The sequence below is a fragment of the Rhipicephalus sanguineus genome, chromosome 1 (assembly GCF_013339695.2).
Source record: "Rhipicephalus sanguineus isolate Rsan-2018 chromosome 1, BIME_Rsan_1.4, whole genome shotgun sequence".
In the NCBI taxonomy this organism is placed as follows: Eukaryota; Metazoa; Arthropoda; class Arachnida; order Ixodida; family Ixodidae; genus Rhipicephalus; species Rhipicephalus sanguineus.
The window spans coordinates 242,907,200-242,935,159 of NC_051176.1; the positions used below are offsets into that span (position 1 = coordinate 242,907,200).

Genomic DNA, 27,960 nt, shown 5'->3' on the forward strand with positions numbered 1-27,960 from the left:
TGGAGCCAACGATGCTCAAATCAGCCAATGGCCGTGAATTTGGGTATATGGCGCGGTCATATGAGTATATGGCATCATTTGTAAAGAGAAGAGGGAGCGATTTTTAGCTGACTTTGAGAATTAACTGTACATTCCAGGCCGCGTGCTGCGCTGTAACGTTTGGCTCGCGCGTTCTCAGGAGCCTCGACTACTGATCGGCAGCGTTTCCTGACCATGCTGAAAAAGTTCTGCAGAGCGCCTTCAAGGCAGCCTCATCGTAAGACATCAACAGTATTAACACGCAGACACTATAAACACCAAATATATGCTTGATTTGGTTTTAACATTAATACATATGTCACTGTATCAAAAGGATACTTTCCTACAGCCTTGAAACGCCGTGAAAAATACGTAGCTTTCGTTTCATACGCTACACCGTATCGTGCATCTATTAGTCCCGTTATCATGCCTGTTCATCGTACCGTATTTGAGCATTTTGGCATGTATATATGAAAATAATTGTGACCTGCCGCCCCTCATCTAAAATCCTATATATTGATTTGTTGGGGCATTCAGTAACAACGAGTCGACGGCAGAGGCGTCCAAAGTGGGCGGCGTCCCCAGTGCAGGATGCCGTGGGCCTGAGCTGACAGCTTGGCCCTGTTCAATAATAAATAAATACGTGGACTATACCTCCTCACATATATATAGTCGAACCTGGCTATAACGAAATTTTCGAAGTAACGCATTTTCTAACATTCCCATTGTTTGCCCCCCCTCAGGCCCGTAGCCAGGAATTTTTTGCGGGGGGGGGGGGGGGGGGACACTTGCTGAAAACCTTGACTATTTGAGAAAAACACATGGCTTCGTTATTTATTTTCGGTAAAACGTTCTCCTCCGTCAAAATTTCTTCGGGGGGAAGGGGGGGGGGCTCTGGCCACGGGCCTGGCCCCACTGCAACCTACGTATCGTTTTTTCGCGATTTAACGAGTTCATTTTACACTACACTTACAATTTAACGAAGTCCTCGCGCATCGCACGCACGGAGTCTTTTTGATAGGCAGATGCGAATGAAAAATTTAGGCGGGACAAGTAGGGCTTAATGCACAAATTTTGCCGGCGGTCGTATGCTATGCAGGATGGCCCGAGTTTCTACGAATCTCTACGAGCTCTAGCGACACCCCCTTTTGAGCGAACTAATAGTGCGAAAAGGTCAAATCCCCTCAGCGCGCGCCGCGTTCCATTGGTTACGACGCAACGCGGCGTCACGTCAAAGGCGGTCGACAATGTTGGGTGGCGTCTTCAAATGCACCCATGCAAGAAAAGTGTCAGAAATTTTTACTGCTGATATTTTTTAGTGGTACGGACTGCTTAAATTTATTTTCGCGCGTTCAATGTATACACTGAATATTGTTTACAATAAATATAGTACCGTGACCTCCGAGATTAGCTCCGTCCGAGCGCCTTTCAATAGCGCGCGACCGGACCTAATCGCGGATGCCGCGTGTATCATAATTATGATCGTGAAAAATTTTGTGCCTTGATGTAAATGGAAAAATTATCCCCAAAGTAATGAGCGGCGGGAAGAAGGCGGCTATTGCTGATAGCTATACAGCATTTCATCGAGCTCGTTCGCCACAATTTTGAAACTGAAGGACCTGAATTGGATAGGATTTTTCTGCGTTAACGCAAATTAAGTATTCTAGCGTTCATGAATCGGCGTCATCCCGGCATATACGGGCCGCTATAACGCATTCATGAGCGCGGCATCACTCGATGGCTGCGAGCGTTCAGCGCTCTAGACGGAAGAACGTGCATGAATGCGTTCATGCGCGTCTGCTGTCAGGTTCTTATACACGAGAGGTCACCCGATATATGGAAAGTTACCATATATCGCTACGTTAGTGCAACGCACGCTGTAATGCAATGCGGCGTGCGTGCGTGCGTGCGTGCGTGTTTGTGTGTTCACCGACAAGTGGGTTATTGCCGACAGCTAGCGTGGATTGGACAGCTATAGCGTGGTTGGCACTGCACATTGAAACTTGTTACACGTACTATCGGCGCCGAATGAAACGCGAGCAGTGGTGCGCGTGGTGCAGTTTGCAGCCTCATGATTAGAGATAGATGCACTTATGCCATTTGCGCCTTCGCAGCACATCAATGCTTTCGATCGCGCAATGCTGCCTAAATGGATTTTCGCGCCTGTCACTGGTGATGACTCGACGATATACCGTTGCTAATGCTTGGGCCACGGGCTCCGCTGTTCGCATTTCATTTGATGCCGATAGTGCCGAAGTGGAAAAAATCGGCGAAAGGGCCAACAAGAGGAACAACAGCACAATTTCCCACTCTCTTTCCCATTTTGCCGATTATTGCTTTTCTTTACCTCGCTGTAAGAAGATTGAATGTTATTTCGTACAATGATCGCACCATGCTCTATTAGGACTCGACCGTTAATTGAGAGTGCTTTCCACATTTTTATTGCAGATACATCTTATTACGAGTTTCCGATTCAAAAGCTTTGTATTTATTTAAGTTAGTATGAGTACACTAATTCTGTTGAGCGTGCTTTCAGACGACCGTAAACGAGTCAGAAAACGTCGATTTATTAACGTAGGGATTACAATATGCTGCATAAGAGAACGCGGAAAAAACTTATCAATATTTCGTAGCACCGTAGTGCGTCCCCTTAGTCCTCGTGCTCTCAACCTTCTAATAGTGTTGTCTAAGTTAGTTACGACGCGCTCACACAGCAGCTGCTGAAAACTTGGATCTAATTAAAGGCTGTTGCCTGTTTTGAATGACATCACACGTCGTTCGTCGCCATACATGCAGGCCTAAAATTTAATGGCTAGCAGACGACACCAGGAGCAATCGACACTGAGCGTGCACCTGACGGCAACTCGGCTCGATTTCGCGGAGCACTTTGCTTGAACATTCAGTGCAAATAGTTTTATGAACTTGCCCACTAATGTTTCAGTAACTCGAGCAGGACAGACCGGCCGGCAGCGCCCAGCAGCTTTCACGTCGCGAGCGTACGCTCGCAGAGCGGCGCCCGAGTCTCCGCGATGATGTCACACGCGAGAGGGCGCCACTCTCGAGGGCATCAAGGTGCCCTAATCTCGGGGCGAATAGCGACCAGCGCACACGTAGTACGACATTCGCACATGCATGCGTGGAAGGCGCGGTCCTGAAATACGGAAAAAGGAGCGAGCGACTCTGCTGACGGTTTCCTGCGCCAAGAAAAGTGGTGCCTCATAATCGTATACTGTCGTGCCTGATAATCATGTTGTGGTTTTGGCACGTAAAAGCTCAGAATTTCAATTTTCTATTTTACAGAGTTGTAACACAGTTTGCCGTATGTAACTTTTTTTTTTCATTGTGTGCATCCGATCTATTGATCATTGAATTAGGACTTCCACGCGCTGCCCTGTGTTTTAACGCGATAGCGTTAAAGAGCTCGTTTCGCAGGAATTCCCATGTCAGCGTCGGTGTCGGCGTCTATGTCGTTGGTTGTGAGCGAAATATCAGCGTTCTCCGTGAACGAAAAATCGAGAAAGATGTAAATAAAGTAAATAACAAAAACATCCGGTTTGAGTGCGAACCGAACCCAGGCCGTCTGCGTGGAACACCTACTTGCCACGCAGACGGCCTGGGGTGTTCTGCCACAAAGCCACGCCTGGGCTCGAAATTGCTTCGAAAAAAAAAAACACTATATGAATGTTATGTAGTGCGAAAAGTGTCTTTAAAGGGCCCCTCACCTAGAGCACTGCACGGGCCGGATTTTACGGCCCGGGCCCGGCCCGGGCCCGCTTTATGAAGCCCGAGCCCAGCCCGGGCCCGTGGTTGCAAGCCCGGGCCGGGCCCGGGCGTACTTGACCGTACCCAGCCCGAGCCCGGCCCGGGCCCGTCGTTCCAAGCCCGGGCCCGGCCCGGGCCCGGGCGTTCATTGCTAAACTAATCCAGGGCGCGCTTGTTCATGACCGGCCCCGACCCGGGACCGCTAGAGGATATTAGTTGTTGATGATGATTATTAATGATGCTGTGCGCTTTGTAGCGGGCGATCGGACGGAAATGCCGGTGTGTACATGCATCGAAATGTTGCCTTGCCCAAGGTGGTAGCTCAGCGGTTAAGCTGTTTCGCTGTTAAGTCCTAGGACGCGGGTGCGATTCCCGCGGCCGCGGCGACCGCAATTTGGTTAAGGCGAAATGCAAGAACACCCGTGCATATACTTATCTTTAGGTGCACGTTAGAGAACTCGAGGTGGTCGAAATTGATCCGGTGCCACTACGGCGTGCCTCGTAATCATATCGTGGTTTTGGCACGTAATGCCAAGGAATATAAATGAAATGTATCGTATGTGTCAACCTCGAATAAAAGACCGAAATCTTTATGCCTCCCATGGGAACAACCGTGATCTGGCCCATTGTTAGCGCTGCTATATATATATATATATATATATATATATATATATATATATCTATATATATATATATATATATATATATATATATATATAATATATATATATATATATATATATATATTATATATACACACCCGGGTGTCCCAGCTATCTTTAGCCAAGGGTTAAAAAATACAATATTAGTGGCAGGCGAGTGAAATCACTTGCAAATTAATGACAGTCACCTGCACTACAGACAATTTTTTGTTTGCTAATTAAGCAATTTGTTAATTATGATTATTTAATTAAATTGCTCAATATTGACTGTAGGCAAGAAATGCGGCTTGCAAAGTTCGAGAGCGTCTTCAGAAACCCCAATTCTATTATTTGCGATGAAGAAAGTCTCACGTATACCATTTTTTCCAAGCTGCAAAGAAAGCCCGCGAAATACAAAAAGAACCACGTGACTAGCGCGTTCGCACGCCTCGAGAATGCTGCCCTCAGCCGTGGTTCGAGCGAACAAAATCAGCTGCGGCCGCGACTCGCCGGCTCCGTTGCAGCGATAGGCCGATAAGGCGACGGTGGTTTTTTTGGTCCGCGTCAGCCAGTTGGCGCGCTTGACGGTGCAAGTTGTAGCGAGCGCGGGCCAAGAAACCACCGTCAACTTATCGGCCTAGCGCCGCAACGGAGCCGCCGAGTCGCGGCCGCAGCTGATTTTGTTCGCTCAAAACGTGGCTGAGGGCAGCATTCTCGCGGCGGGCGAATGCGCTAGTCACGTGGTTCTTTTTGTATTTCGCGGGCTTTCTTTGCAGCTTGGAAAAAATGGTATACGTGAGACTTTCTTTATCGCAAATAATGGAATTGGGGCTTCTGAAGACGCTCTCGAACTTTGCAAGACGCATTTCTTGCCTACAGTGAATATTTAGCAATTTAATTAAATAATCCTAATTAAAAAATTGGTTAATTACCAAACAAAAAATTGTCTGTAGTGCGCAAGGTGATTGTCAGTAATTTGCAAGTGATTCCACTCGCCTGCGTCTAATATTGTATTTTTACACCCTTGGCTAAAGATAGCTGGGACACCCTGTGTGTGTATATATATATATATATATATATATATATACACACACACACACACACGTGTCACTTCAGCTTGGCACAGTATACCTTAGACCATGGAATGCCTAACATTCGCGTGTGCTCGAAGGCCCGCATTACGCCTTTTAATGAGTGGGTCCGAGTCCGGCCCGGCCCGCAGCCTCAAGCCCGGGCCCGGCCCAGGCCCGCGGCGTCAAGCCCGGGCCCGGCCCGGGCCCGCACTTTCAAGCCCGAGCCCAGCCCGGGCCCGCCGGAAAACGCTTCGGGCGGCCCGGCCCGGCCCGCGGGCCGGGCCGGCCCGGGCCCGTGCAGTGCTCTACCCTCACCACCCCGCGTTCAAAGACGAGGGAGTGGTTTCCTCCTCGCCTTCGCTACCCTTCCTACAGGCGATATCTCCCCCGCGCCACTTATTTCTTAAAAGCACGTGTGCCATGTCGGCACTAGGAGTTGACCCTATCAAGATTTCGCGCTTGTCGGCTACACGCTGTTATCTCCGTTTGCGCAGTCGCAAACACAGAAAATGAAGTGAAATCAGTTGATCGCGCACGATATTCATGCGAGGCAAGGAAGAACACATGGGCGTCTGCATGGCACATCAGTGCGGGAGGCAATTCACATCTAATATTTTGCGTATATGGACCAATCGAGAGTATGTACTATATAGACGTCACGGTAATCACTGTTCTGCGTCACGAAGTGACGAGAACAGTGAACAGGAGAGAATACTGCGCTCGTTTTTTGCATCTTCAGATACGGGTGAGGGGCCCTTCAACACATGTAATAATGCGTGGCAAAAGCGTTGAATTTTACCAGGCGTCAAAGCATATGAGTTGCGCAACGAGTGGGTGGTTTAAAGTTCTACACATGGCAAAGCGCTCAGGCATAACTAATAATTATCAGCAGCAACAGCATCAACAAATTGGATAGATGCGCAGATGCGCGTGTTGCCGTACGGAAGCTGGGTAATTTGCCAATTGGCAGAAGGAAGAATTGTGGCGTAGTGGGCAATTCGCAACTGTACTTGCTGCAGGCATTCTAGGATAGTTTGAAACGGCCTATATTACGCGCACAGACGACGCTTTCCTCGCGGCACGGCTGTGTCCACCGAGAACCGAAGCGAGGCTAGCGATTGAGAAGGCGATGCGCACGGGGCCCGATTACATTATCGCGTTCTTCTCTTGAAGGCGTAGCTCAAGAGTCCCCCAATTTTTTTCCACCTCTGTGACGCTTGTCGCTCATTTCGTTTCGTTTATTGTTTTCGGTGCGTCACTCTCGGTTTTTTTTTTTCTTTTCGTATATACAAGCCCAAGCGGGAAAATGATAGCGAACTTTCCAAGGCTAAATCTGCCTTTTATTTATTTTTGACGACACAAACGTTTATTTATTTGCATGCGCAGGTGATTCAATCTCCAATGTTTTTGTGGTCTCGAAACGCGTGCTATATACTAACTGTCTCCCAAACTGTTGCATTCGTCCGTAGCGTTTTGTTTGTACAAAATCGCGAACGAACATGTACACATGCTTATATTGTTTTTCTTCTTGTGGTTTGTTTGTTGCCATCAAAAGGGGTTAAAATGTAAGCAAATGTTATAAACAAAAATGTTTGAGTTCGACAAGTGCTGGGGAGCTAAAACCATTCGTTACGTAAGTACAGCAACATAAGAATAGACAAAATTCGTCAGCGCTTTCGTCTTTTTTTTTATATTGGTGTGTTTCTTTGTCGTCCTTGTTTTTTTTTTTTTTTATGCGCGCTGCTGTAAGATATCATGACTGACAAACTAGCCCACCATAGCCTCTTAAGCAGGGGACACATTACCTCGTTTTTTTTTTTAGACATCAGCAGACACTGAAATCGTCCGATGTGTCCTCTGCATGCTCTAACGTATTGTGACCTATAAGAGCGGACGATGTCACACGGATGCCGACTGCTTATCCCGCCTTCCTTCAGTACACACCAATGCTGACGACGATGACATTGATCACTATTTAGTTTCTGTCTTGTCCGACTTCCCAGATACCAGCAGCTTCAAACGTGAGCAACAACGCGACCCTACCCTGGAACCCTTGCTCGAAGCTGCACATAACTCCGCCGACAAGCACTTTACAATTTCAAATGGCTTGCTGTACAAGAGAAACTATTCAGCCGACGGCCTCCCGTTGCTTCGTGGTGCCGGAAAGCCTGCGCCAGGTCGTCCTTCGTTCTATGCACGATGACATAACATCCGGTCATCTCGGTTTCACACGTACGCTACATCGACTACGTGAGAGGTTCTACTGGCCGAAAATGTGGAAGACAACAAAACAGTACGTCGCCAGCTGCGCTATATGTCAGCGCCACAAGCAATCCACCACTGCTCCGGCAGGTTATTTGCAGCCCATCTCACCACCGACATCCCCTTTTGAAAAAGTCGGCATCGACTTGCTCGGACCCCTTCCTAAGACCCCATCCGGCCACCGATATGTTATAGCGTGCGTAGATTATTTAACTCGTTATACGGAAACGGACGCACTGACATCGGCCACAGCAGCCGCTGTTTCCTCTTTTCTGTTACAACGGGTCATATTGCGTCACGGTGCTCCACGGGTTGTCATCAGTGACCGTGGACGGCAATTTATGGCCGATGTGGTTGAAAAAATTTTGCGCCTCTGTGGCTCCTCTTATCGCCACACCACCCCTTACCATCCGCAAACTAACGGTCTCACTGAGAGAACGAATCGAACTCTTACGAATATGCTATCGATGTACGTTGATGCTGACCACAGGAACTGGGACGCCGTCTTACCGTTTGTTACTTACGCATATTACACCGCCAAGCATGAAGTTACTGGACATTCGCCTTTTTTTCTGCTTTACGCACGAAACCCACGGAGCTTTCTGGACACCCTCTTACCTTTCTCGCATGAGGAAGATCTGTCCATCGCTCAGACGTTGTGTCGTGCTGAAGAAGCACGTCAACTAGCGCGCCTTCGAACATTGTATTCTCAAGAACACAGCAAGAGTCGCTACGATGCCAAGCATATCCCCGTAGAGTTTTCTCCTGGCGACTATACGTTTGGCTGTGGACTCCTGTTCGTAGAAAAGGATTGTACCGGAAGTTTCTAGCAAACTATTCCGGCCCATTCGTGATAGTCACTCGTCTCAGTGACGTGAATTACGTTGTCGCCCGGGTCACAGCCAATAACCGGCGTTCGCGCGTTACGCAAATTGTTCACGTAGCCCGCCTCAAAAAGTACCATCATAGGCATATTTAACTCGCTCGGCGAGCTTCATCTGCCGCCGGGGGAAATGCAACGAAGATGCGCGAGCGTACGGGTCGCGGAAGAAGAAGAAGGGTAGTGGAGCCGGCGCTTGGATTGTGTGGTTGGGTGAACCGGACTAGGCCTGTCCCAGAAGTACGCTGCTCTTTCCCAACGCCATTTCACCTCCTCTGTAAATAAACACAATCACTCGTAACAGGATAATATAACCACAAGGTTGTGGTTATATTGTTGAGACATGACAAATGCGCTTATTGTATGACACGCTGAACCAAGACGCAGGAATACAGGACGAGCGCTTATTAATTGAGACACATGAAAAAAGTACTTACATACGGCATAGTACCCACAGGAACAAGATACAGGAACACATGGAGAGCGCTCGCCCTGTGTCCCTGTATCTTCTTTCTGCGCGTATTACCGTAACTGTAACCGTTGCCCGCCATAATATTCGTGGTTACATTGCCGCGTTGCTCGCGTCTGAATCTCCCATGAAACGCAGTATTTTGCGCTTGCTAAGGGCTCGGAGAAAGCACTCTCGTTAGTGCCAATGAAAAGGTGAAGTAGCAATCGCTCTGGAGCTTTAAAGCAGCGCCGGTTCAGATAGTCGATCAACCTATCGCTTATCGCAGGGTCGACGGCGCTTCCTTGCCGTGTGCCGCCGTCAAAAAATTTGACGCGCTGTGAAGCCGATGTCTAGAACCGCGGCCGCTCACTTCGCCACGGCCCGCGCGCACGGTTGTTTCGCTCGAAGTATGGCTGAGAGAGCTGGAATACGGCAGCGCACAAGCGCGTTCACGTGGTTTTGTTTCATATTTCGCGGGCTTTCTTTAAACGCCGGAAACAATCACCACGCAGCATGTATACGCTGCCACAAAAAATTGGATGGTTCGTTTTGGTGTGCCCTCTAGAACGTAACGAAACGCACTTGGTCCTCAAGTGAATATTAAAGATTTTGCATAATTCATCTTAGTTAATTAACGGATTAAGCGCAATATAAAGAATACTCTAACGAGCTCCATATGACGGCATACGCCATATGTCGTACGTTAGCTCCGTTCAATTGCGGTCAACCACTTTTTTCTAAATCCCAGGTTCTTGTTACGTGGAACATCACGTATACACTTACGAACGAGGGCCTGTATTCACAAGGGCGTCTTACGCTAGAATTTTTTCTAAGAGAAATTTGCAGCCAGTTGGGATGCCGGACATGTCTTTAGTGAGACTGACTGGCTAATGGCAATGAACACTTGTACGAACGTAAAGATTTGTGAATTTGTCTCGATAAGATTTGTCAAATCGCTCCCGCGGGGCCCGACTTCACAAGCTGGTATTCACGAAGCAGTTTTATTTGTAAATACCAGCTTGCGTCCATATGCTTGGACGAGCTCTCATGTTATCAGCCCAGCTGCACTGCTAAACAGGGTGGTCATCCACGTGACTGTTATGCACTGGGTCGCGCGTCAGTGGCAAGGGGGGAGCGGGCAGCCCAACAGTCGCCGCTGCGCCACTGTCGTCGGACTGGTTTCACCCGACCTGGCCGATTCTTACGACATGCTTGCGCAGAGAAAATCGCTCGAGGGAAAGTCTCGATCGCTGAACAAGGACAAGGTCGCCGAGGGAAGACCCAGGAATCTCAAGGTTGCCATCTGACGCGCCGTCACGTGACCACACCGTCGGTCAGCAAACAAGTTTCTGCGGTTCGATACTTCTCTCTCTCTCTGTCGCTCTCTCATAATGGTACTCGCTGGACATCTCCAAAAAACTTCTACCAATTATTTTGGGCTGTCCTTACAATCTGCCAAAGTGTAGGTGCGTCATAGGCGCGCGCTCCTGTTTTGCCATGGACTGTGACTGCGCTTCTTATATCTGTCTTTTCAAGACACCCCGGCGCTGTCTGCGCCTCTCGGGTGGCGTCGGTCACGCGACTCTGCGTGGTCGTGGTGACGCAAACTGCCCTGCGTCTTTGTGGGTGATAAGCGTGTGACGACGCGGAAAAGCTGCCAGAGACGTTACTATCGCGACCTGTTCCAGAGCGTGGTGCGCCTGGTCCTTTCCCAATCCGCACGTAGTGCCGGTCTCAGCATCGGGCCAAACGGGCTCGCGAGCCCTCGGCGCTGTTTTTCAGGCGCGGCCGATGCCCTATGAGACGCTGCTCACTTGCACTGCGAAAGTCTAGCGAAAGTTGTCAGAAAATATAGTAGCGTAAGGAAAAATGCAAAAATAAATGGGGCACCTGACCTTTATCAGAACAGTAATGCGTCGGGCGAAGCATACTTTCGTTTTGGCGGATTGGAGCTTCTCACCCGCATGCGTCTACTGTTTAGCTCGTGCTACGACGACAAACTCACAATGAACTCACAGTTTGTCGCTCCTCTTTCTCTTCCCTGTCCTTTTTTTTTATTTTTCAAATTTTGCGCCAGGAACAGCATGTTCAGCAAACACAATGAGGTCACTGGTGCAGAGCAGACCATATGGCGGGCACGCCGCTTTGATCTCTTTTTTCCCAGCTGTCTCGGTAATTTTCGTGCTGTTACTGTACGAGTCATCACCAACGCACAAAAAACATCCGCTGTCCTGCGCATTACAGGGGATGACGGATAAAGGGTTACAAAGAGCGCACTTGGTGGTACCGGCCAGGAACCGACGCTTACTCCTGCTCTTTTCTTTGTGCAGGTTAGTAACAATTACTCTGTAACCTCATTAAGAGACGATGATGTAACCCTGATGGTGCTGCCAAGTCCACGCTTTCTTGTTGCCTTGATTGTTGATTGCTATGATGTGTGTAAGCTGTTGTTACTACCATCGGGTGATGTTGAGCTAAATCCCGGTCCGAATTCAGATTCGGAACCCGATACCCGTCCTAACAATTACCTCTTAAAACAAATACTCAGAGAACAAAGTAAAACAAATAAAACGTTAAAGGAAGTAGTGGCTAATTTGAAGAAGGTATAACGAACTGTGGACAATATGGAAACCAGGCTTACTAAAATCGAAAACGATATGGAACGACTTAAACACTGCGAAGAAAAATTGGCCGAATATGAAAGTGAGTACGACACCACGAAAGGTGAAATTGAAAGTCTTGCACTGAAACTGGATAATTTAGAAAACAGAAGTCGACGCAATATCTTGATTATTTATGGTGTAAGGGAAGAGCCTAACGAAGATGTTATCTTACTGGAAAAGAAAGTAAAAGAAGACATTCTGAAACAAACGCTCGGCATCGAAGTAAAAACCATCAAAAGAATTCATAGAATAGACACCCCGTAGAACCAGCCAAGGAAGGCCAATCATCCTACGTCTTTTTTTCTACAGTGAAAAAACAAAACAAAAACAAAATCCTGTCTTGCTGTTATGAACTCAAGGGTACGCCCTTATCCGTTTCCGAAGATTTTTCCAAAAGAGTAAGGGACATGCGTGCGCACTTATGACACTCTGCGGCAAACGAAAGGGCTAAAGGAGCAAAAGTCAAACCATCGTTTGATAAAGTCAAAGTCGATGGGAAAGTTTATACTTCGGACCCAGTAAAGAATGCTAGAACAGACATATCACAGAAAGCGAGTCTACCGCGAAACACCCCATCAACTTCATCTACGCATAAAACTTCTACAAATAAGAAAAATTCGAAATGACAGCACAGTACTAAAACAGAATCATTTCCCTCAATGCCAGAAGCGTGCTAAACAAAATTGATCAACTAGAGAACCTAGTCTTGTCTTACCAACCTCACGTTATAATAATGACAGAAACTTGACTTCACTCCGGAGTACGTGATTCAGAAGCTGTCCCTTCCTTATACAGACTTCTCCGTATGAACAGAGGGTCAAGAGGCGGTGGCGTAGTGGTAGCAGGTAAAAAAAAGTATGAAATCGTTTGAACTCGATGGCATTCCTGACCATGAAGGCGTCTGGTGCAAAATAACGTATTGTAACAAAAGCATAACCGTAGGAGGGGTATATCGGCCTCCAAATGCGGCACCTGACTACACTGAAATGATTCATGATTATGTTTCAAAGCATACTAACTCTAAGTCAAAAATTATCCTTGCCGGAGATTTCAATCTTCCCGGAATAAACTCGAACAATTGTTCACATGATGGTCGTGACGTCGCGAGTTCAGAATTACTACTGGACGTGGCGTTGAAGTTTTCATCGAATCAACTAGTAACTGATAACACTCGTATCACTCCAACATCACCGCCTTTACTTGACCTAGCGTTTTTAAGTAGTACATTAGAATGTTCTTCTGCGTCCATCGAGAATGGCATTTCCGATCACAAAGCGATTACCTTAACCTGCCCCATTTCATACACGAAGAAATACAAAAAGCCACTACCTACTTGCTTTAAAGATTACACACATGCAAATGATCCTGCTGTGCTAGGTTTCCTGGAAACACAGTTTCATGAATTCATTGAGCTAACAGACGTAAAATAACTGTGGGCGCGTTTTAAAAGCATTGTTAAATATTGCGAAGACACCTTCATTCCGAATAAAAAGAAACGCGTCAACCGAGAATATCCTTGGATAACGCGTGAAATAATTCAACTGAAAAGAAAAATAAAAGCAAAAGCCCGCTTCTTTAACACTACGTTAGCTTCGTTTATGACGCACTGTCCCCGAAAATTTTGGCGATACTTATCAGATGAATGAGACTCAACCTCACAAATTAAATATTAGGAATAAGTCATTAAGGATCCCGAGCACATTGCTAATGAGATGAATAAGTTTTTTCAGCCAATTTTTACAAAACATGCCAGTAATGCGGTACTGCCCCTTTATGCTGTGAAAGTACCCATGGAAGAATTAATTGTACGTGAAGAGGGCATACTTTCTCTACTACGAAAGCTTGATCTAAAGAAATCCACGGGCCCCGATCAGATCACTAACTCATTTTTAAGCCGATATGCTAACTGGACATCTAAGTATCTCTTTAAAATATACACGTTATCTCTTCAAACTTCAGATATGCCAGACGACTGGTGCAACGCTGTAGTAGTTCCTATTCATAAATCAGGCTCAAAACTAGAAATAAGCAACTTACGTCCATTGTCGCTTACGAGCTCGTGTTTCAAAGTAATGGGACATGTGCTTTTCAAGGCCATAGTAACTCACCTAGAAACAAACGAACTTTTTTATAAACAGCAGCATGGTTTCAGATCAGGCCTCTCAACTTTAACCCAGTTAACTGAATTAACCCACGACATAACCAACGCAATTAACGATAACGGCCAATTAGATGCCATATTTTTAGACTTCTCTAAGGCGTTCGACGTTGTCCCGCACCAGGATTTAATCTCAAATCTATCGGCTTTTGGTATTGATCACGAAATAGTGTCCTGGATTAACAGCTTTTTAACTAAACTAAAACAGAGCGTAAAAATTGATAATCATCTTTCACAACCACTTTAAGTTTATTCTGGAGCACCTCAGGGATCGGTTCTTGCATCTCTGTTTTTTTTTTTTTTTTTTTAATGTTTGCTAACGACATCCATTTTTCCGTTGAAAACTCTGTTCAGATGCGACTGTTTGCCGACGACTGTGTCGTTTACACAGCCGTACGCAACTCAGACGACCAAATTAAACTTAACAATTCACTCCAGACAATTTATTCCTGGTGTAACACTTGGGGCATGAAATTAAACACATCAAAAACTCACTGTATTTCTTTCACAAATAAGAAACCCCCCCCTTAACTTTACGTGTACGATCGGAAGCTCAATTATCGACAAAAGCAATCAAGTAAAATACCTAGACATCACACTCACGCCGAACCTTGACTGGGAACCACATATTTTGGCCATGTGTCAGAAAGCAGGAATGAAACTATCTTTTTTGAGAAGAAAATTGCGCACTGCACCACCACTTATTAAACTAAATGCCTACAAAACACTAATTAGACCATGTTTAGAGTACGCCGAACTCATCTGGAGTGCACATCAAAAGCACCTCATTCGTAAAATTGAACGAATACAAAAATTGGCAGTGGGGTTCGTATATTCAGATTTCGCGAGGCAGTCCAGTACTACAGGCTTGCTCGCAAGGGCAAACTTAAAACCCCTTTCGCAACGCAGAGTAATCTCACGATTAAAATTCCTTTACCACTTATGTCGTGGTCACTTCCCCATATCACGTTCTCATTACTTGCAAGATCCGCATAAGCACACATTGCGACTAAATCATTCTGAAACAATCCGACAACCTTTAAGTCGTGTCAACGCTCTCAAACATTCTCTTTTTCCGTCGGCTATCTCCCTCTGGAATACCTTACCTAATGATATTGTGTGTTGTAATACAATTGACTCATTCAAGAAGCTCATACAGTGTATCGAATTTGCACCATGAATTTTTGACAATGTATGCATTTTCATGCATGCATGTACCCGCTCCTTCATGGGCCGTGAAGGGCCTGCAGTATATTCAAATAAAAAAAAAACGCACAATACGCCGCAACTCCGGTCTGTGTTATTCTGTATTTGAATGTTTCGCAGTGACACTGCACAATATTCTACTCAACAGTTGACATAGGCGTTGACACCGCATAAATAGCGCGCGTGGTAGTTACGAGCAGAACATGCAAGTAAGTGTGAGCCAACAAAATTGCTATGACGTGTGCAACAGAGCTGGTCTACAGCAGAGAGTAAACGAAAAAAGGAAAGAAAGCGGACATACACCACTTATCACAATCATCGGGAAAAGTGTTTTGCGCATGCGTTTCAGAGCCTCTTAGTTTTGTGTAAGTTTTTTTTTCTTTTTGTCTTTGTAAGCTCAGCACTCTCCCTGCGTGTTTTCTCAGCTCATTGCGAAACATGTCACGATCAACAGCACCTTTCTTGGCGTAGACATTGACTCGTGCTTAATATACGGCTTCTTAATGCGACTAATCTTACGACGTATGCGGATTGGGTTTTTCTAGGCAACAACATGCGCATTTACTTTAAGGAACAAAATTATTTACTCTCTGTGCGAGAATTTCGATATTCCTCCAGCAGATCTAATAGGATATCGAAATTCCTTTACCCATCCTGTCGTTGAGACTGCGCGGAACGAGAAGGCACTTGTCCTCAGCGTTTTGATTTGTTGAGGGGTTCGACATCCTTAAAGGAAACTTTCGCGCCCAATGGCTACTGGCCCACGGGAACAATTGTCTTCTTTACCGTCGTCTTGTCTGTTTTTTTCTTTCGCCATCCAACACAGTGTTGCCGACCAGACATTCATACTGGTTGACTACCTTCTCTTTCATCTCCTATTTTTCTCTTCGCTCTGTCCCACACACAGACACACACGCGTGTCAGCGGTCGTGCGCCGTCTTGGTTTTTCAAAGCTACATATCAACCACACAACAAATACTCGGGATTTTGCACTGTTTGTATGGGAATACGTGAAGTAGGAAATAAATCTGGTATGGTCCTTTTCTCTTCGTGAGATGCGATGTTTTGTCTGTGAAATGGGATAACGCTCCGTTTGTATTTTATCTCTGACCACATCTTTTTTTTAATTTATGCCTTTCAGGCACGGTCCTGTGCCTGTGATGTACTGCGGGACGTCAGGCGCAAGGAGTACCGCGAAAATGAACAAGGTGCAAAGCAGGAACAAGCTAGTCGTTAAGTGCGAGCCGTATTTGACTTGACGCTTCTCGGAGGAGCGGCTAATTCACGCATTCTATCGCTCTGCAATTGGCACTGGTGTATCCTGCATACCGAGCACTTTCAATGTGCACTGCTGTACACTGAAATGGGAAAGAGATATGAAGACCTCTATCGGGACGCTAATCGCGATGTATTCAAATGTACATAAACGGTGGTGAGCGCGCTATTTGTCGAGTCAAACGTGAGGCAACTTACGCTGTCTGGGAACATACTGGCACCGTTTGTGGCCACCCTTGGCACGAAAGCGCGACCAACTGTTTCCCTGCTCGGCTCGAACCCGAAGTTTTGCAGCGCGGCACCTGCCGTCAGCTGTGTGTCGCTTTTTCTCGAGTCCCACGCACCGCGACAGGATGCGCTCTGCTGTCACGTCTATCGCCACGTGTACGCCGATCAATAAAAGCAAACAAATGAAGCGACGTTAGCATGTACCGGGAAAGCTTGCACGTACACCCGAAAAGCAAACAGGAAGAACCGTTGATGTTCAGGTGCGTGCCTCTCTTTTTAGCCTCCTGCGTACGCAGCGGGTCCTGAATGGGCGGTTGATCGCTCTTTGTCTGGTGCTTTAAATCTATTTATGCACGTATGCAAAAGGTCCTATCTGGCGCCATTTTTGCAAGTGTGTACCGCGGCGAACTAAGACGTCGTGCCCTGCAGCATGAGGGCTTACGCGATAATTATGCGGTCATGTAAGAATTCTGGCTTCTGGAGGCAAACGTGACATTGCGCTGCTTTCAAATATACTGCCGTTCGGCGTTGCGTCCGCAGAATGCGATAGCAGACCTTCATGTACCCCCTTTTTCTTCGCTTCAGTTCATGATAAAAGAAGGTATGCTTGCAGACAGGGACACAAGAGAAGAGATGAAGACAACAAAAACGCCTTTTGTGTTCTCTTTATCTATTTTCTTTGTGTCCGTGTCTGCACGACTTAACCTGTTTTATCATGAATCCGTACCACCTACCTCAACTTTTTGTCGTTCTGAGCTTCAGTTCACCAGCATTTTCGAGTAAAAGCCCCGATATCGCAAATCTGACAGCGGAAGTAGCAAAACATAAAAGACGCCGTGCTGAGCAATCACATACCGCACAAATTCGGCACAAAGATCCTTCGGCTCGCTTCTAAATAAGTACACCTTCTAAATGAAATCTCAGAAAAATACGTAAGAGATACCGAATTCATTTCTTACAATGGCCTTTGTGAATTATGCCTGTAAACACGCTCTGATTGAGCACTGACAGTTGTCCTTTTTAGGATCTTCAACAGACAGCGCAGAGCGAACAACAGACAAGGAAGGGAACGAAGACGAGCGCCAACTAGCCCAATCTCAAACTATTTTTTTCAAGAACTTGTACAATAATTTCGGCCCACGTTTTCCAAATTGTATATTGCTGCCGTGTTTTCACTGTATATTAATTTGCTTTTGTTTTTCGTTCATTGCAGTTTGCTATCCATAAGTATGTTTCCGTTAGTAGAATTTTTTTATTTTGTGACTGTACAAACTAAATTTATCGCAGCCATTACAACATGATTATTCTGTACACTGTTGTCCAACCTTGCAAGCATGTGCCATTTCAAGGTACCGTACGCGTACATTGTAGCTGGGCTTTCGTTTATTGATGAAGCAAAATTAAACTTGACTAAAGTTACTCGTACTTGAATAGTGTCATAGAAGTTACATGTTATCACTGGCCGTTCTACTTGCGCACGGGAGTCGAGCAATCTGATAAGGTTTAACGCCAGAAATCATGTATATGCAAAGTGAAAAATTACTCCCCCCACCCCCGTAATTTTTCAATTTTGAATGTGTACATGTACAGTACCCACGGATTCAAATGAGTCATCAAATTTTTAGTATAACGACTGGTATTCGCAATTGCTCGAGATAACCACGTCATATCGCTATGGTCTCTAAAGATAATATTGGCTCTTATCTACGCGTTCGAGTCAAAATTACGCCGATATGATACAAACTGAAGACGGTGGAGACGAAAGTATGTGCTTTACTTAGCCCTAAATTGTCCTGTTTCAATCCGTGAGCACTGCACACGCACGATAACACATGGAGTATGCTTGAACCCCCTCCCCTGCCTGTAAAAAAAATTTCTGGCTACGCCCCTGCATGCCTGCGAAAGATTTCTTTTTCTAAAACGTTCTTTTCATTTCCTGTTCTCTTTACGCTTCGTCATTGGCTCACAAGTCTGCACCTCAGCTGTTGCCGGGATCGACCACCAGGCGGGATGAACGATGCGGTAGGAATAGAACGGCCTATTTTATTCGTACCGCATCGTTCGTCCCGCCTTAAGGATCTTTTTCGTCCGGGATGAAAAAGATCCTTAGGAAATAAGGCACCCGAGGTTCTTTAACGCGAATCTCAGCGTGATTTCAGACTCTTCTAAGGTTTCAATTGGAGGAACATTAGAAGAGTCTGAAATCACGCTGAGACATTCCGACTATTATTAACTCTGCAATGTCCAAGCACAGTCCGACGTGTAGAAACATTAAAAGAACAAGTCGCACTGATACATTCCGACCCTACAGCGTTTACATTGCAGAACTCGTTCTTTATAATTTTCTTCCATGCGGAACTGTGTTTGCGTATTGCAGAGTTCATGTAAACGCTGTTGGTTGGGGATACCTCAGTGTCGCTTCTGGCATAACCCACTTGCACTGGCCTTTTCACGTTAAATATGTACCACGCAGACTGACGCCGTACATGCCAGCCTGCACGTTTCGGTGTTGCAAAATTCAGCAAAATGGTCTTGCGTGTCTAGTTTATATGATATAAGGAATACGGACTACATCGTAATATAGCGACGTATATTACGTATATATATATATATATATATATATATATATATATATATATATATATATATATATATATATATATATATATATATATATATATATATATATATATATATATATATATATATATATATATATATAGGACAAGGGCATGGCAAGGGACCGCTGCGTATGGTGTTACTTGTATTATCATGTCCTTGCGGTGAACGTGATGTTGTGTTCATTGAGACAGACAGTTGAATGAATATTTTGTAAACTAACCTAAATTAATCTTCAGTCGATGGACAAATCCGCGAGCAATACACGGTTTCAACAAGATGGCTGCGGAATCGCACCGTTTCTTTTAAGTCTCGCTGCGAGCTTTTGGCGTTAGGAAAAATAAAACTATATTATGACCGTCTGTGTCCAATTAAGCTATATAAAAAACTATATTATGACCGTCTGTGGGACACACGTATTTTTCCACCTCTCGCTGAGGTTCGTGATACCTCAGAATTGGGCGTACGAGAAGGTGTTTTTTAGTACTATTTTATTAGACCACGCATGAGAGCAGGGCAGGTGTTTTACTAGGTTTTTTGTCAGCAGGCACAACACGTACAATATATCAGTAACTACGAATAACTCGCGCTGCAATTTTCGCACGTTTATTTCTTTTTTTTTTTTACAGCATACGTGTGCTTATACTTCCGCGAAATGTAGGCGTAGTTGTATACACAGAACGATAACAGCCCGAATATCCGTTAGCAAGAGAGCAACGTGGTCGAAGTACACAAACAAAATATTACGCTGGCCCAATGCGAAATGTCCGACTCTATACGTAGCGAAATTAGGTTTTAGTGAAGCGGCGAATTAAATGCTGTGCAGTTAAGGGTGAGGCGTACGAATGCGTTCAATTTAATCCCATACAGTCACGTGTAATCTTATGAAATGTTTATGTTTATTCCGCAACAAAAGTCACGACTTCAATCTCACGCTTTTTTTTTTTTTTTACGTTTATGCAATGCACTGCTCACAAGCTATGCCGAAAACACCAGTGTGACCAATCCCTTTCGGTTGTATACGTCATGTGTTCAGGACACAGTAACCACAACCAAATCAGCTGGATGCACATTGTTATACGTCTACGCAGCGACGTGACGAGGTTGAGGTATATAACGCGTGTATAGAGTAATGTTGATTACGGGTGCATGCACGTATCTAGCTGCATGCGACGATTCTAACTGTATCTCTTTGGTCACAGTAGCACGTTCACATTCTTTAGGATTCTCCCAGAACGGACATGCGCTACATCAAAGAAACTGAACGCTAAACAAAATAATTGGTTGACTATAATAAGCGATTCTATTAAGAAACCTGTGTGCTTCATATAAAGCGATAAGCCCGAATTATATATGTCGAGGTTTTATGCAGGAATTGATGTGTTCATTACGCATAACAGAGGCGCCCTTACTTGCATTGCTCTTTTGGTCTATATCAAGGCCCTTTATCTACCGTGTACACGATGGCAGCCCGTAGGACCACCCGCTAAGTGACGGGAAGAGAAGAAGGGAAAATTTTTATTTTTTATTTTTGCCAATAATGACTTCTAGTTACTGCGAAGCTACTTCGATAACGTTTTACAGCGAAAGCTGTTATGAGATCACAACAACAATGCCGTAGTTGTCCGCTGCCGGTGTCCGGCTACGCGGACACCGCTGAAAGAAATGAAATAAATAAAAATATTTATGATCGGATAGAATTTGACCCCTGGCCCTCTGCGTGGCCGCCGAGTATTCTACCGCAGAGCCACGCTGGTGCTTGAAACTCCTTTGCAAAAAGACCCTATACACTCGTCATGCCGGGCAAGGAATCATTAATATATGTAGATAGCGTGGCAGAGGAGTAAAGTAACAACCAGGCGTCACACAATGCTAATCGCGCAACGAGTGTGTGGTTTAAAGCTTCCCACCCACTACGAAGTGCTCAGCCATAATTTTTCATCGTCATCAGCCACATGTAGCATCAACAAAGTGCACATAATGCCTCACAGGTGTGTAGCGGGTACCTCACTTATCCACAGAAAGAAGAAGAGTGGCATAGTGGGTGCTTCCCAACTTCACAAAAGTTATGATTTATGGCGTAGTGGATACCCTGCATGTGTACTTGACCCAAGACAGTTTCGAACGCGCTCTAGAAAGGCCGCCCTTCGAGCTTTCGCTGTGACTTTGATGCGCGTTCCGCGCAGGCCTGGCGTTTTTTTTTTTTTTTTTTTAAAGTTACCGTGCTTTATTTTAAATGCGAAGCATTTCTTAGCGAACCTTTGGCACTTTGAGCGTTTCTATTTACCTAGCCGCCTACGTCTGGGTGCTCTCATGATCGCCTCCTTAACTTAAGAGGATTTAACGAATATGACTGTCGGGTCATGACATGAATAACGTGAAAATCCTGTCGCGTACATCGTCAAACCCTTTCCTCCAGGCAGGTGTGGCACATACCCGTTTACCACGGGCCCCGGTGCACGAGTATGCGCCACAGGTGATCGACAGTTTATATCAATCCAGGGCCGGCGTGAACAGACATTGGTAATTTAAATGCGAGAGCGTTAAGGAAAACGGACATCGGCAGCGTTGACCCGAGGAATGGAAAGAATAAAAGTTACGATTCCAGCAGGAATCTAACCCAAACATTATGCGTGGCAATGAGGCATTCTACCACAGAGCCACGCCAGGTCTAGAAACTGCTTTGGAAAAACACCCTATGCAGGCGTAATGTCGCTGCAACGTCAATAGACCGATCTCACCGCGAGTTTCACTACGCCACCGCTAACGCAGTGCATGCCGGTACTTGTAGTACTCGGTACGTTCAGCTGCCTACAGCTAGTGCATTGACGAGCTGCATTAACGAGCTTTAGCGGCCTTATTTGGATGAATTGCGATAGTTGGGTTGTCGTGCTCTGTACAGGAATGCTACAACAGGGGCCTGAAGCAAAATGACTCGGATTTGCGTGTTCTCAAAGGATTTCAAGCTCCGACAGGAATTTGTGCGACAGTCAACGAAGTCGGACAGAGAGGCAACTACCGCGCACTTTCTTGTTCAACGTGTTTGTGAACTCCCTGTGCATGATGCATCGTGGTTTAGCAGTGCCCTATTGCGTCATAAAAACCTTGCTGCGCGAACGATGGACCGAGCAGCGACAGCAAAAGTTCATATAACGCGAGCTGGATCCCCTTGCCGGGCCGATCGCCGCCAGCGGCAACAGGTTGGATACAACGTCCTTTCCGGGCTCAACAGATATCGCTTTAATATATAGGAAGACCTAAACCGACCTCTCACCAAATGCGATGACGACTGTCAAGCGTCTAGCATGAACGAGACCTGGGATACAAGCCAAGATTATAACTGCATGTGTACAGCTCGCGCCGTGGAGCGCACGGCGAAAACTCGGCCGTGCCGGTATCGCAGCCAACTCCGCCGCCGGGATTTCCCTGTTCCTTTCAATATGCGATATTATTGTGAACGCATCGTAAAGCGGTCAACAGCGGTAGCAAAGCTGGACTTCTTTATGAGCGTAGGCTATTAACCGTACACTGCCGTTTCGAAGCGGTAGGCCTAGCGACGATACCGGCGCCGAGCCACCGGCTGAGGCCGCCGCCGCCAGCCGGAGCGAGCTACTGCTTATCCGCCGCATTGCGTGTGCCGCCAAAATCTCTTAATGACTCATCCATCCCTTGTACAGCAGGAAATATTATGCCATTCAGGAGATTTTCGTGATGTTAACCTTTGCCAAAAGGCATGAGCGGCCAGTCACTGTTCAGCGGACGCGCCTCTGCTTCACGGCGACCGTTTTATCTTCATTCACGTTTAACTTATTACTGTGATCGAAGTCCTGCGTTGACAACACAGCCTACATGGAAAGTGTCGCTTCGATAAAAAAAAAGCGCAATAAGCTTCTTTTTTGGTCCCCTTCGGCTTTTTTTTTTTCTCCTGTTGTCGCATAGCGGAGAGCTCTGCGCAGTTTGGGCAAGTTATTTTCCGGATACTGTAGCTTGTGTCGCTTGCGTGCTTGCGTTCACTGGAGAAGATATTTGCTCTCATGACGACAGGAACGTGATTTCTCTTTTTTTATTACTAATATTTATTCAGCAAAACGAGGCAAGCTCATCAACCCGACGAGACCACCTCGTCACACGTAAGCACTATCAAGTGTTCTTTTTTTCTTTTAGCGCTAGTATGCAGTTAACCTGAAATAAAACAACATACGTTGGAGGTGCGGACACAGTTTTCCACCGCGTTCAATCGTCTTGCGTGTCGAGGATTGGTGCAAAACGCCAATATACCTGAAACACGCAGCAAGCAGCCGCACCAGCAGCGCTCCGAAAACTACAACTAAGATGGCGACAGTGCCACTGTCGGAAACTCGCGCATGCGCAGATGGTCTGGTGGGATCGGTCTATTGAGGTTGTGGTGCTGGCTATGTATTTTTATAGCGAAGCAATAAACGCCACATATGTACTATCGTGAGCAATATGAGCTCGAACACGCGAGCGCATGTCTAATAGCCTCGAACTCTACATCGGCTGATTCGCAGCGGCCAGTGTCGGAAACAAAGTGGAAAGGGCGCTGCGCTTCTGCTAGCTATTGACACTCCCGCCTCGATATCGTTGCTGCAAAACGTCAGCTTATAGTGCGTCAGTGGCTACTAGCGGTCATATGAATTCACATCAGTGCGCACAGCCACACCCATCAGGCTATGCAGCTGCTGAGATATCAGTTGTGACGTAGCCTGCACTAATGCACAGGCCATGCTTGCATTATAACTAGGTGGTGTTGGCTGAGCATTTTGATGTCTCTTTTTTTATTTTGTTTTTCGTGCAATTTCTTTTGGCGTTATCATTGCTAGCGGCCGATGGCACGCAATCAGCTGCCATTTCGCAGCAACACTAGCGAAGCGGGAGTGCCAACAGTCAGCAGAAGAGCGCTCCTCCTTTCCCCTCCGGTTTCGGCAGCGCCATCCACGTATCACGTTATCTCGGTTTTGAGGCTATTCGCCACGCGGTCGCGTATTCGAGCTCATATTGCTCACGAGGCGTCATATCATATTAACGTCTGTGGTTCCAGTGTTGACTCCGCTTTTATAGCAGTCTAATAGACATTACATTTGTACTCCTATGATTCAGCAAGCTATATTGGATCATTGCTCGACCCCGGAGGAATACATTAACGAAAGTTACGTATGATATTCACATGATTGCGCCATAAAGTGCACTTAGCTTCGATAATACTGACGTATGTACCCTAACGTGAGAGCTGACGTTACGTCGCATCATAAGTTACCCTTTAAACGCCAGTGTTGGCGACGTGCCTGTTAAGCACACGATGTGCACACAGCTACTACACTTACAAAAACATGTCGATCCACCTCGTAACGCTTGGCTCAAAGCCATCAAATACAGCATAGAATTACTCGCTGACGGCTTCGCATGAAACCGATCCCCACAACGCGTGGGATCTGCCGAACTTTTTTCTCTCGAGTTAGGTTGCGTATGGGTAACGCGTTTCGATATATGGTTTTGCAAATCTCACCTGAAATAGGTTCAGTTCCCTGAACCTATTTCAGTGCCTTACTATGCAAATGTAAAACTCGTACCAACAATGCCGGTTTCCATGCAGATGAGGCAAGCGCTTAGAACGATAACAAATGTTTTATGTAGTTTGTCGCTCGCCTTAGCTCACTGTGCCAAGCATTGTCCTGCAATGCACACGCATTGATCCGCGTTCAAGGGCATCCCTTTCCATCTGTGCACGGTACCAGTTCTTGTGTACGTACGTATATTCTGCGGATACTGACACACGTGCCTTTGTGCCTCGATATAAGCAGCAACATCTGCGTAACATTTCCTGCCAAAAGCTGCTTCCGGTGATCATTATGGTTGTTCGTTGTTTGTCTGTGCTCAGCCCGATGTGAAGGTGTCATTTGGCTCGCTATTGATTTGTACTAGACTTTCGGTATGCAAAGTTTTTGAGCAGGGTCCCTGAGTTGTTGTACGATGAAGACAGCTAAGCCAGCTAAGTGGCTGCCAGACAGCCGCTTTTGTAGAGGCAACTAGCGCATCTATATACAGGGTGTTCAAAGTTAAGCTGTATGGTTTTGTTAAACTTCCGCACTGGGAAGAACGTGAAAACCACCTTCGCAGATAAGTTATGTATCCAGGAGGACACAAAGTGAGACAATAATCATCGCTGTCAGCCGCCTAATTAACTAAGATTGAATAATGAAATTTTTTAATGAATGCAGCAAGCGGACACGTTTGTATTGAAAAGTTGCAGGCAGTCGCCTTTCTACACAGTTCCACTTGGAATAATTCTTCTAGCAATGTCTGCGCCCCGAGATATCCCGCTGCAAAGTTTAACTGCGGTTTGCATGATTACGCATGCAAGACAGTGAGCACAGGCGCAATGTTCCTCCCTGATGTGACGAGCAGTCATTGCTTGCTATCGCCAGCCGGTAGCAAGAGGGTAACCGTTATCATCTTTGCCTATGCCTTCGACCCGTTGTCAGAATAAACGCCGCGCGCAACTGCCGCGGCACGTCGGGGAGGAGCTTTGCGCCTGCGCTCAATGTCTTGCATGCGTAATCATGCAAACCGCAATTAAACTTTGCAGCGGGATATCTCGAGGCACAGACATGCTAGAAGAATTCTTCCAAGTGGAACTGTGTAGAAACGCGACTGCCTGCAGCTTTTCAATACAAACATGTCCGCTTACTGCACTCATATAAAAAGTTAATTATTGAATCTTAGTTAATTAGGTGGCTGACAGCGATGATCATTGTCTCACTTTGTGTCTCCCTGGATACATAACTTATCTCCAAAGGTGGTTTTCACGGTCTTCCCAGTTAACTTTGAACACCCGGTATATACGATTTCGCCACAGGACAACACACACACACGATGCTCGGCGCCGTCGGCGCTCTCGGCAAGGTATATGTAAACTGGTAACGAAACTTCCATAGAAGCCCATGTGCCAAGTAGTTGGCGGCTCGTTGCCACCGTCGCCATCTACGTATCGCGGGTACAACTTCCAGCAAGCAAAAAATAAAAAAATAATAAAATATGACGTCACAACCGGAAGCGCATTTCCATTACATGGCGCGAAATTGGACTTTTTTTAATTGCTGACCTTTTGCATGCTTTTGTTAACTACGCGATTTTATTGCGTCTTTATCGAAAGGAAAATCAACAAGAAAGTTTGGGGAAGCAAGCTTGTTTTATTAGCCAAATAGTGTACTTGCAATATACACCAAAATACTTTGCAGATGAATAAATTATGATACAACGGCTCACGAGCACAATAGGAAAATAGTTCGAAAACTCACGTTGCCCAATCGAGGGAAACCGCTGGAGGGAGACGGTAGCCTCGAAAGTATCACTTTGGCACACCGTTACAGTACAGCGTTTCTTCCCTTAGCGAAAGGCGAGGGCACGCCGGCCGTGCGTCAGCGAAAGCAGTCTGCAGTCACAGGAGCGGTTATCTACACATTCTGTGAGCTAGTTTAACTTCTTTGAAGTGTCACGCCAGTAAACAACATATAAGCAAACAAATAACCTGCGGAAGATACGCTCGAAACCACCGCACAAAAGTGAGCGATGCCTCGTTGACCCGACAATGGGCCGAACCGGCCGAACCAACTAAACACAAGCCCACATAGCAGACTGCCTGCATTTAGGGCGCTCGACCAAAAAAAAAAAAAAAAAAAATGAGGCAATGAACTACATTTAGCCAAGTGTTCAGATAAGCCGTAAAGTAAATTTCTCGTTTACTTTGACATATATAAAATTAAGGGTATTCGAAAAAAAATTCCATTGTGTTTTTGGTTTTCGTTATTTGTCTTCTCCTCACCTAGTCGCGGTTTAATCGTACGGCGGGCGTTGATGATTGTGGCAATAGGTTTTCGACTACTTTTCGTTCCAAGTCTCGCGACCGATATAATTTGACCATGCTGTCGGCGCGAAGGCGCAGGGAACTTGGGGGGGGGGGGGGGGGGGGGGATCGGAGATCTCTGTTCGTTCCGCGTTCGTTCTGGCGGTGTTACGTCACAAAAGTGGGCGGTCCGCAGCTCTCTTCCGCCGAGAGGAAGAGGACAGCCAATCGTCAAGCGGTGAGCGGCGAGCTTTCCGGAAGTAGACGCGCATCGTTTGTCCTCGGCAAGGGGACCGTATATTTCAAAACGAAGTGTTTCTAGCCTTCTAATAAATACAGTTGTTATACGAAAAGATATTGTTTTTCTTTTCAAGCTCAAACAGTTTCTGAAACAGCAATACGTTTGAGCGCTGATATTTATTGGTGTTAGTTTTTCTAACGTGCTCGCTATGTGAAGTCGCGCACGCGAAAAAAAAAAAAGAGAAAAGTAGCGGTTGGCGCAGTTTTTCAAGATGTCGTCCCACCGGAATGTCTGGGTTGGCTCCCGGGTGTCGAATCGTCAAAAGGAGCTTCTGCTGGCTTTTAGAAAAGAGCACCCACAGATCACGAGTTCACGAGTGAGGACCGGGACGACACGTGGCAGTAGCTGGTAGCGCTTTTGAACTAAGAAGTCCCTGCGCGTAAGACCACAGGCAGGCCCGTTCATTTTGTTCGCACTGTTCGTTTCGAGAACAGAAAGCGACGCCGCACTCGCTCATGTCTTCAAACGCATCTCGCACCTCCAACCGCAAGAGAAGCACACGTCGCAAGCGCCATTTTCTTAAAATCAGCTGTTGCGGCAGCCGCAACCGCCGCATCATGTC

At 46.1% G+C, this 27,960-nt stretch overlaps 1 protein-coding gene across 2 annotated transcripts in view; it reads right to left on the reverse strand.

Moving 5' to 3' along the window:
• Positions 1 to 27,960, reverse strand: part of LOC119382056 (tyrosine aminotransferase) — a 64,685-nt gene that overhangs the window by 27,408 nt on the left and 9,317 nt on the right. Inside the window, exon 1 of one of the 2 annotated variants that reach the window (XM_049410741.1) lies at positions 16,588 to 16,709. The exons of the other annotated variant lie outside the window; for it this stretch is intronic. Coding sequence (XP_049266698.1) covers positions 16,588 to 16,602 — 15 coding nt within the window. The 5' untranslated portion in view covers positions 16,603 to 16,709. Of the gene's footprint in view, positions 1 to 16,587; positions 16,710 to 27,960 lie in introns of those variants that run through there. 2 annotated transcript variants of the gene reach the window in all.